Source organism: Scardinius erythrophthalmus, assembly GCF_964197995.2.
Source record: "Scardinius erythrophthalmus genome assembly, chromosome: 17".
Lineage (NCBI taxonomy): Eukaryota > Metazoa > Chordata > Actinopteri > Cypriniformes > Leuciscidae > Scardinius > Scardinius erythrophthalmus.
The window spans coordinates 33,506,446-33,518,269 of record NC_138237.1 but is presented as its reverse complement, the minus strand read 5'-3'; the positions used below and the strand labels follow the sequence as shown (position 1 = coordinate 33,518,269).

Below are 11,824 nucleotides of genomic sequence, written 5' to 3'. Positions count from 1 at the left end.
ATGCTGCAGAAAGGCAATTTAACCTTGAACGAATCCTGCAAGATTCATGATGGCATACTTTCACCCTTTGTGCCCATTGGCTACATTGTCATCTGTTGCATCGGTCTGCTCTGCAACACCATCACCCTTTACATATTTTTCCTTCGGCGGCATACAGACTCTTCCATGGCCATATACATGCGGCACCTCGCCCTGGCAGACACTCTGCTGGTCCTGTGTTTGCCCCTGCGGGTTTACTACCACAACAAAGTAGGTCCCTTCTACTTGTGCAAGGTGGTGGGGATCTTCTTCTACATCAACATGTATTCCAGCATCCTGTTCCTCAGCCTCATCAGTCTGGATCGCTACTTGAAAGTCGTTAAGCCCGTTTGGGTGTTCAGCATCCAAAAGACCAAGTGGAGCCACATGGCAAGCTACATCATCTGGGCTGTCCTCATTTCAGGAACGATGCCCTTTTTGACAAACAACAGTCAGAAACATCCGTGCAGCAAAGTTTGCTTCCACTTCCACAGCAAGGGGACTGTCAGTGGGACCATTAACCTGACAACAGTGGTGTTCTTCCTTGTTTTTTATGTGGCCTTTCTTGGTTTTTATGTGAAGATAACTAATAAACTCAGGACTATGTCCATGGGTAACGGTGACTCTAAGGCACAGAGTCGCAAAAAGAGGGTCATCATGAAGACTTTCTTGGTACCGGCCATTTTTACTTTGTGTTTCTTGCCTTACCATGCAATACGAATCCCATACGTTCTGGCTCAGCTGAACGTGATCAGGGATCTTCCTAGCCAACAATTTTTGCACATCTTAAATGAGAGTGCCTTGCTACTGTCCACTCTAAATAGCTGCCTAGACCCAATTATCTATTACTTCTTAAACAGTGCGTACAGGAAAACCATACTCTGTGCCATTCAGGGCAAGTTTAAAAATATGTATGCTTTAAACAGAAGGAGAATCAGCATAAACCGCTCGCTTACTGAAATTTAGCCTTAGTCAAGTCAATTCACCTTCATTTATATAGCGCTTTTAACAATATGAATTGTTTCAAAGCAGCTTTAGAGTGATAATAGGAAATTACAGTAACATAGATTGTTTTGGCTTTACAGCAGATCTAGGATAAAGTTAGTGTCCAGCTAAAGTTAGTTTTGATTGATTGATTCACTTCCATTGCGAAGATCATTAGTTATTAACTTAGGGGCCGCTAACACGACATCGTTCTAACAGAAAACCCTCAACGCGCTCAGGCCGCCCATCCGCACAAAACAGTGCCTGGTGGCTCGAGAATGTACTCCCGGAAATAGGTTCCAAGGTGCAAACGATTATCAGTTTTCTCTGCGCAAACCTCTCATCCTTAATGCATGAGTTTTCCATTTGTGACTACATGAATCAAATTTTGTAGATTCAACAATCTAAGATATTTAGTTTTAAATTATGTACACTATTGATTTGGGTACACATGACTGAATTTGTTTCATATGATCAAAAAAAAAATGCAGAAAGTTATAATAAATAAAAAATAAGCAGGTGTGTTTAAATCTCTGACTGGTAGTGTAAGTGTGTTTAAGAATTTATTGTGTTTCTGTAAATACTGAATATGTAGCTGAGCATTGTTCTCAAATGGGTTCGCTTTGATTCAGATTGTGTGGTGGTCCCAAAAACAATAACAAAATGGTCTATCTAAAATTAAGAATGGATATATGTATGAAACTGCACAGGCCCAACAACATGTACAGTTATTTACATGATATAGGCTAAATAGGAAAATGAGAGTTTGATTTCTAAATGTGTTATTTCAATGCTTTTATGGTTTCTGCAGCCACAAATTAAAACCAAATTGTGGTTGACACAAATCCTCATAATTTATCCTCATCGTAAGTGGACCTAGTGGGTCATTTTTTGTTCATTTATCATATTTTTTGGGTATGTCACAGAACATGTCAGTGTTGGCATCTGTATTATTTGACTAGCTTCTACCAAGTAACATATTAATCTAACGCTTTTTTAGATGCACAGCTGAGCTGTTGACTTCAACAACAAAATACGGGAAGCATTACTAATCAATTGAGAACCACTGTGCTTGAGTACTCTGACTGTTTATTTGTGGATAGACTTTTTACATTTCCTTTATTAATGTATTTTACTTAGAGCATGACCATTATTTATGCAAGTACTAAAAAAAAACACCTTTGTAAATGCTGTTGTTTTCCCTTGTGAAAAAGATCTTATGTGGTTGACATGTTAACTGTTGTGTTATGAGTCAACCAAAGTGTGTGGTAATAAATGTATTTCAAGTCAAGTGAAGTCAAGTCATCTTCATTTATATAGCGCTTTTAACAATGTAGATTGTTCCAAAGCAGCTTTACAGAGATATAAGGATAGTTTAAAGTAACAGAGATAGTTTTGGCCTTATAGCAGTTCTTGAATAAAGTTATTTTCCAGCTAAAGTTAATTTGACTGATTCACTTCCGTTGCAACGATCATTAATTAGCTGCCAACTAGTATCTGCCAATGTTTAACAGCCACCAACTTTCTGTCTTAACATGAAAGTAATCTGGGGAAATGCTGATTAAAGCATATTTGCACTTTTTATTTAAACAATAGGCAAATAAAAAAATGGTTGAATATTTTATTTTATTAACCTGACAACAGTGGTGTTCTTCCTTGTTTTTTTATGTGGCCTTTCTTTGTTTTTATGTGAAGATAACTAATAAACTCAGGACTATGTCCATGGGTAACGGTGATTCTAAGGCACCGAGTCGCAAAAAGAGGGTCATCATGAAGACTTTCTTGGTACCGGCCATTTTACTTTGTGTTTCTTGCCTTACCATGCAATACGAATCCCATACGTTCTGGCTCAGCTGAACGTGATCAGGGATCTTCCTAGCCAACAATTGTTGCACATCTTAAATGAGAGTGCCTTGCTACTGTCCACTCTAAATAGCTGCCTAGACCCAATTATCTATTACTTCTTAAACAGTGCGTACAGGAAAACCATACTCTGTGCCATTCAGGGCAAGTTTAAAAATATGTATGCTTTAAACAGAAGGAGAATCAGCATAAACCTTCATTTATATAGCGCTTTTAACAATATGAATTGTTTCAAAGCAGCTTTAGAGTGATAATAGGAAATTACAGTAACAGAGATTGTTTTGGCTTTACAGCAGATCTAGGATAAAGTTAGTGTCCAGCTAAAGTTAGTTTTGATTGATTGATTCACTTCCATTGCGAAGATCATTAGTTATTAACTTAGGGGCCGCTAACACGACATCGTGAAACAGAAAACCCTCAACGCGCTCCGGCCGCCCATCCGCACAAAACAGTGCCTGGTGGCTCGAGAATGTACTCCCGGAAATAGGTTCCAAGGTGCAAACGATTATCAGTTTTCTCTGCGCAAACCTCTCATCCTTAATGCATGAGTTTTCCATTTGTGACTACATGAATCAAATTTTGTAGATTCAACAATCTAAGATATTTAGTTTTAAATTATGTACACTATTGATTTGGGTACACATGACTGAATTTGTTTCATATGATCAAAAAAAATGCAGAAAGTTATAATAAATAAAAAATAAGCAGGTGTGTTTAAATCTCTGACTGGTAGTGTAAGTGTGTTTAAGAATTTATTGTGTTTCTGTAAATACTGAATATGTAGCTGAGCATTGTTCTCAAATCGGTTCGCTTTGATTCAGATTGTGTGGTGGTCCCAAAAACAATAACAAAATGGTCTATCTAAAATTAAGAATGGATATATGTATGAAACTGCACAGGCCCAACAACATGTACAGTTATTTACATGATATAGGCTAAATAGGAAAATGAGAGTTTGATTTCTAAATGTGTTATTTCAATGCTTTTATGGTTTCTGCAGCCACAAATTAAAACCAAATTGTGGTTGACACAAATCCTCATAATTTATCCTCATCGTAAGTGAACCTAGTGGGTCATTTTTTGTTCATTTATCATATTTTTTGGGTATGTCACAGAACATGTCAGTGTTGGCATCTGTATTATTTGACTAGCTTCTACCAAGTAACATATTAATCTAACGCTTTTTTAGATGCACTGCTGAGCTGTTGACTTCAACAACAAAATACGGGAAGCATTACTAATCAATTGAGAACCACTGTGCTTGAGTACTCTGACTGTTTATTTGTGGATAGACTTTTTACATTTCCTTTATTAATGTATTTTACTGAGAGCATGACCATTATTTATGCAAGTACTAAAAAAAAATACCTTTGTAAATGCTGTTGTTTTCCCTTGTGAAAAAGATCTTATGTGGTTGACATGTTTACTGTTGTGTTATGAGTCAACCAAAGTGTGTGGTAATAAATGTATCTCAAGTCAAGTGAAGTCAAGTCATCTTCATTTATATAGCGCTTTTAACAATGTAGATTGTTCCAAAGCAGCTTTACAGAGATATAAGGATAGTTTAAAGTAACAGAGATAGTTTTGGCCTTATAGCAGTTCTTGAATAAAGTTATTTTCCAGCTAAAGTTAATTTGACTGATTCACTTCCGTTGCAACGATCATTAATTAGCTGCCAACTAGTATCTGCCAATGTTTAACAGCCACCAACTTTCTGTCTTAACATGAAAGTAATCTGGGGAAATGCTGATTAAAGCATATTTACACTTTTTATTTAAACAATAGGCAAATAAAAAAATGGTTGAATATTATATTTTATTAACCTGACAACAGTGGTGTTCTTCCTTGTTTTTTATGTGGCCTTTCTTTGTTTTTATGTTAAGATAACTAATAAACTCAGGACTATGTCCATGGGTAACGGTGACTCTAAGGCACAGAGTCGCAAAAAGAGGGTCATCATGAAGACTTTCTTGGTACCGGCCATTTTTACTTTGTGTTTCTTGCCTTACCATGCAATACGAATCCCATACGTTCTGGCTCAGCTGAACGTGATCAGGGATCTTCCTAGCCAACAATTGTTGCACATCTTAAATGAGAGTGCCTTGCTACTGTCCACTCTAAATAGCTGCCTAGACCCAATTATCTATTACTTCTTAAACAGTGCATACAGGAAAACCATACTCTGTGCCATTCAGGGCAAGTTTAAAAATATGTATGCTTTAAACAGAAGGAGAATCAGCATAAACCGCTCGCTTACTGAAATTTAGCCTTAGTCAAGTCAAGTCACCTTCATTTATATAGCGCTTTTAACAATATGAATTGTTTCAAAGCAGTTTTACAGTGATAATAGGAAATTATAGTAACAGAGATTGTTTTGGCCTTACAGCAGATCTAGGATAAAGTTAGTGTCCAGCTAAAGTTAGTTTTGATTGATTGATTCACTTCCATTGCGAAGATCATTAGTTATTAACTTAGGGGCCGTTAACACGACATCGTTCTAACAGAAAACCCTCAACGCGCTCCGGCCGCCCATCCGCACAAAACAGTGCCTGGTGGCTCGAGAATGCACTCCCGGAAATAGGTTCCAAGGTGCAAACGATTATCACTTTTCTCTGCGCAAACCTCTCATCCTTAATGCATGAGTTTTCCATTTGTGACTACATGAATCAAATTTTGTAGATTCAACAATCTAAGATATTTAGTTTTAAATTATGTACACTATTGATTTGGGCACACATGACTGAATTTGTTTCATATGTATGAAACAGATTTAGATTTCATATATCTAAAAAAAAATGCAGGAAGTTATAATAAATAAAAAATAAGCAGGTGTGTCTAAATCTCTGACTGGTAGTGTAAGTGTGTTTAAGAATTTATTGTGTTTCTGTAAATACTGAATATGTAGCTGAGCATTGTTCTCAGATGGGTTCGCTTTGATTCAGATTGTGTGGTGGTCCCAAAAACAATAACAAAATGGTCTATCTAAAATTAAGAATGGATATATGTATGAAACTGCACAGGCCCAACAACATGTACAGTTATTTACATGATATAGGCTAAATAGGAAAATGAGAGTTTGATTTCTAAATGTGTTATTTCAATGCTTTTTATGGTTTCTGCAGCCACAAATTAAAAACACATTGTGGTTGAAACAAATCCTCATAATGTATCTCATAATGTGCTGTTGACTTCAACAACAAAATATGGGAAGCATTACCAATCAATGGAGAACCACTGTGCTTGAGTACTCTGACTGTTTATTTGTGGATAGACTTTTTACATTTCCTTTATTAATGTATTTTACTGAGAGCATGACCATTATTTATGCAAGTACTAAAAAAATTACCTTTGTGGTTGACATTTTTACAGTTGTGTTATGAGTCAACCATGTGCAGAGCCGCCTTAACCTAAATGTTAGGCCCCGGGGCTGAGAGGTTTTGTAGGCCCCCCATCCCCTCGATTTATAGAGTCTCATTTTAAAAAAGTGTAATATCTAGGTAATCTACATCGCAAAATGCATTAGTTTCTTTTGAGACCTACAACAGTGAGTTTTCCCTCTTTGAGACAGAAAACACCATAATATTGTTATTAACATATCACTGAGCCCACTTGAGCATAAACACAAGACACTTTATTTAACAACCACACACAGCAACTAAATTTCAACTTTATGCAAATGAGAAGCGATTTTCGCGAGCGACAACCTATAGGAAAGAAGCCTTTCAGTGGAGCTCAGCTCCCGTCACCGTCTCGAGTGCAGTGCAGGCAAGACAGAAGAGTTCGAGGGTGATTTCACTGTGTTGGAAACTTTTTCTTCATCGAAGCAAGAACCAGGAGAAATTAGGATCAAGTTCAAGAAGTTATTCTTTATTGAGGACTTCGCGTTGACGTTGCTGCAGTTCTTCCAAAATCTAAAGTACATAACTGTACATGGTGTCTTATAGGCATTTTAGGAGGAGGGACTTTTGAAGGTGGAGACAAATTCAAACAAAGCATGTAACAGGTTTAGGTAACACCCTAGACTGAGGGTAACAAGCATAAGGCTCCAAGAGCCATTTGGGCTCCGAAAGCCATTTGCAGAACAAAAGGTGAGATTCTCAGTGAATCATTTGTGTGCTAATCCCATCAGTCTGAGAGAAACTGGGGCTCCAAGAGCCATTAAAGACAATTGCAACTTTTCTGAGATCTTAACCTTAAAAGCTAAATACAATATTCTTTACCATGATGTTATGTACGGAAGCATATTTGAAATAGATTCTTAAAATTTGTTATTCTTCAACTGTTTTATATGATTTTACTGTAACTAACCACAAACATGGATATAATAAAATGATGCATGGAAAAGAAACTGTAGACAGTCTCATTGAGTTTAATTCATACATTCATAGTTCGAGTGTTGTAGTTTTATGATGCAAGTTTAGCACTGCTGCAGTTCATTTTACAGTTTCCCCTGCATTATGTTGACTATTAGGGACAAGAAAATTGATAATTTGTCAAATTCAGATAACGTTTTAGTAATTTATGACAGTATGAGTGAGTTTAATTTGTAGATTGATCGATCGTTAATCTAGTAAATTATTTAATCCACTGAACACTGCTGTGTGGTAATATAAAAACACTCTCCCAACAGCATACTGTTTCTTTTGAGCCTAATTCCTAGTCAAATTAAAATAATATAGTTGTATCACTTGTGATGGAGTTTTGTATAGATGTGGCCAGACGAGCAGTCTACCAATAACATTAGAGCGACAGCACTACCAACGCCCACAAGCGACTTCACAGTATAGAGAGCGACAAAATCGCTGGCTGTGTGAACAGGGCTTATGGGGCCACGTGAGTCACTCAATCAGCAGACATGTAACGTGCGATTAAAGTGATTGACAGAGAACCTGACAAGTTACAAAACAATATGACCTTTTCAGCTCATCATGAACCTGAACATGGGAGGCCCCTGAACTTGAGAGGCCCCTGAACTTGAGAGGCCCCTGGGATTCAGCCCAGGTAAGCCCGTGCATTAATGCGGCCTTGACCATGTGTGTGGTAATAAATGCATCTGCCAATGTTGAAGTGTTAGCCACCAACTTTCTGTCTTAACATGAAAGTAATCTGGGGAAATGCTGATTAAAGGATATTTGCACTTTTTATTTAAACAATTATAGGCAAATAAAAAAATGGTTGAACATGTTATTTGATTTATTGACAATTAAGTAACTTAAAACTATTAAGAAATTAGCCATGTTTAATACTGCATTAGTAACCTGATAAATACTATGAAATGGTGCATGTTTTTATGTCATAAAATGCATTACTGTGTATGTACACATTTGCACATCTGTATTCTGGCTAAAGCCACTATTGTAATTGTAACAAATATTGTGTTGTATTTTTCATGAGAATACATTTTTAAATAAATACAATTTAAATAAATTATCTCGGTGTGCATCAGTGCATTGTTTGCTGCAAAAAATTCTGTAGCTCTCAGCTGATATTTTAGGATGATAGGTGAGCTTGATATGATGCTCAAAGCTGCTGTGTGAGTTGAAAGTTATCATTTGTTTCTGATCAACAGATCTGAGCAAACACTGATGAAATCATCGTTTTTTTTCCGCCTCGTGTGGGTGACTTGCAGGATCCCGTTTGTGACTTGATGAGTTTCGAGTTCAGATAATTTTCCACTTAATACGCCCTGTTATCTATTTAATGTGCGCTTAACACATACTTGCACATAAAAATTGTTTTTATAATGTATATAATTAATATTATAAACCAGGCAAAACCTCTGAACTTTGCAGTATATGCGAACTTTATGTAAAGCTTTAACATTTGGTGCAATAGAATATTCAAAGCAAATTATCTGTGAAAGACCCTCAGTGTTTCTTATGAACCTGATGTGGTAACATGAAGTGAGAGGTCACCAGTACATTTGCACATATGACCTTTCATAGTTGCACAGTTACGATCTCAGAGAGTGAGCTGCTCGCACCACAGTTCTTTCATCTCTAAACACGTTTTCCTTTTTTTTCTTGTGCCTCCTTAAAATAATTGTCTCTCAACAATGGCATTCTTTAATAGGGCTGGTCCATGCCGTTGCAACCCATTCTCACTCCCAAGACATCTAAAACTGAACCATGGTCAAGCGCACCCGGCGTCACACAGAAGTCGCCAAAGGCGCCCCTTGGCGTCACTCTATGGACGAATTGGGAACTCCATTGCTTTCAATGGGAAACCTGTGGCGTCAACAACAGACGCAAATTTTATCAGTAGGAAATCACACTGAAGAAGTCTCATATTGAACACATCACGATATTTGGCATCAGTTCACGTGTGCCAGATGTTTGTAAGTTGTCGTAAATATGCTGTCCCAATAATGTCTTTTCTGTTTGTCGATATTAATCAGATTAGCTCCCTCATGTTCAGTCACTGCATTATATCTGTCATCTCCACGGAGGCTTTGCGTTTCATTGCTTTCTATTTCAAAACACCTTACTAAACTAGGGTGATTAAACACAAGCTGTCACGTGACGTGCTATTGACCTTCAATCAGTTCATCATATTCATATCAGGTTCAAAGTAGTACAATTAGTACCAAAGTGGTATTTGTAGTAGAAGCACAGTAAAAACAACATTTACCATGCTGTTACCACAGTAACCTTAGTTTTACTGTGATATTTGTTGTAAATTAACAGTAACCACAAAACTTACCATGCTTTTACCACAGTATTGGTAGTTCCCTTTCGAAAGGCAACTCGCACTGCGTCAGAACACTATGGGGGAACACCTCTGTGTGAACCGGTGTCTGAAATGCTTATCTAATAACTGCAATCCTATTGGCTGGCGACAGCCTATGACACTATCACTAGTGCGACCCGGAAGTATATAAGGGGAGCCTGGAGAACATGTTGTAACCCAGGTCAAAATTGAGCTGATCAGAAAAATAAATAAAATTTATAATAATTATATTCTCACTCAAAATGTTTAAACAAGTAACAAAATGTGTTGCCAAAGTCGGTCTGCTGTATCTTGAACATTAAAATAATTAATTTAACTATAATAATTAAAGCGTGACGTTTGTCATAAGACGGGCGCTGTGTATGACGTCACTGTAATGAGACGCATAATTGCAGAGAGAGCACGAGTTTCACAGATCGCGAGTGAATTCAAACTGGATCAAAAGGCAAATATAACAATCACCCTTGCTTAATATGCATAAATAATAAGTTGTATGTTGTTGTGACCCTTATATTAATCTGATTTGGGCCATTTTAGTGTGATGATTGATTGAATTTGGAGTGGATGATAGCTGATTGCGAGCCCTGTAGAATCCGATGTGACTGATTAATTGTGTATTGAAATCCCCCGGATTTGGTGAGTTTCATGATAATATAATATCAAATTATCTGAAATGAAGTGTTAATGAGTTAATTCACGTTCTGAAGTGTTTTATATGGGTTTATATGCATTTAGTGTTCAGATGGTATGTGTAATGTGATGTAACTGAATGTATTGTATTGCTGAAGACCTTACAAATGTTAAATAAGCAGAGTAATATCATTTATGAGAATGATTTGTTATGCTTTGAGTAACAAAAGTGCTCAAATAGTATTTTCCACTTAGTTTAGTTAATATATGAAATATATATTAAGTTTAAAAGTCATACTAATTGTCTACGATGTTTATGGCGCTGTTTGTATAAACAGGTCAGGTTTTTTTTGAGATTCCGAGATAAGCTGTGATCCTGAGATGGCGAGCCACCCAGCTGAAGAGTCCTAAAAAGAGACAAGAAATCCTGTGATTCGTTGAGTGATCAGTGCCTTATCTGACGTCACAAGTGGAATTCATCCTAAGTGGTATTTTTCAGCAATTACCCCAACACTGAGTATCGTAAAGAGACAATTGCTGCACTACAGACAGTTTTGCACACAAACGCACGATTGTTCCATCGACTGAGAACTGTTATCTACTGAATTACTGTCAAGTATTGTATTATTTTCAGTTAAGTTGTTATTTTGTTTTCTTGAAGTGATCTGTTGTTTGAATTGTATTTCCTTTGTTTTGGGTAAAGGTTATAATTCAACCCAACTAATAAGAAACAAAGCTCTAAAAACAAAAACGATAATAAATTAGAACACGAAAAATTACACAAACAGTAAAATTTAATCTAAGTCTATAACAAATTGAAAAAAAAAAACACAATTTAAATACCAAAGTAAATATATATATATATATATATAATTAGATCAAGTAACTACCAAGGAGTTCAAACCATACATTTCTTAAAGGGAAAGAGAAAGACAATTTCATTGTTTATACAATTGTATTGGTGATTGTTATTTCATTTTATTCTACAATAATTTTCAATTTTGCTGCAAAGTAAAAGGAAACAATTTAGTACAAGTAATTTTCCTGGTCTGTCTGCTTTTTTGTGTTAATGTGTTTTAACTCATTTTGCCCTCTGTAGCGAATCTAGAGTTCTGGTCCGTAGTGTGTATTCTGATATACAGTTTATACACACAGAGAAGGAGTAGCTACGGTGCACTACATAGCACTACCTGTTACAGTAAGTGGCGAGCCAGCCAGGAGGGCATTGTAGTATAATAAAAAAAAAAAAAAACTTTAAAGACACAAGAGACTAGGAAAATAACTTTAAAATTTGAAGTAGTGCAAATAGTGTCAATATGGAAGTAGTTGAGCTTGAAAACATCATAATTGAAAACTCAGTGATAATTAGTGGACTCACAAATACAGAACTTGATGAAGATCTGACTGATTTTCTAAACAAGTATGGTCATGTCCATAGACACCTTTCCATAGACCAGGGGTCGGCAACCCAAAATGTTGAAAGAGCCATATTGGACCAAAAAAAAAAAAAAAAAAATCTGTCTGGAGCCGCAAAAAATTAAAAGCCTTATAAGCCTTATAATGAAGGCAACACATGCTGCAAGTGTCTATATTAGCGTTA

At 36.4% G+C, this 11,824-nt stretch overlaps 1 protein-coding gene across 1 annotated transcript; it reads left to right on the top strand.

Moving 5' to 3' along the window:
• Window positions 1–984, top strand: LOC308705604 (putative G-protein coupled receptor 34; the record flags this gene model as incomplete). The annotated part of the gene is made up of 1 exon (XM_081390689.1): window positions 1–984. The coding sequence occupies one exon, from the start codon at window positions 1–3 to the stop codon at window positions 982–984; it is 984 nt and encodes a 327-aa protein (XP_081246815.1).
• Between the last annotated feature and the right edge of the window lie 10,840 nt (window positions 985–11,824).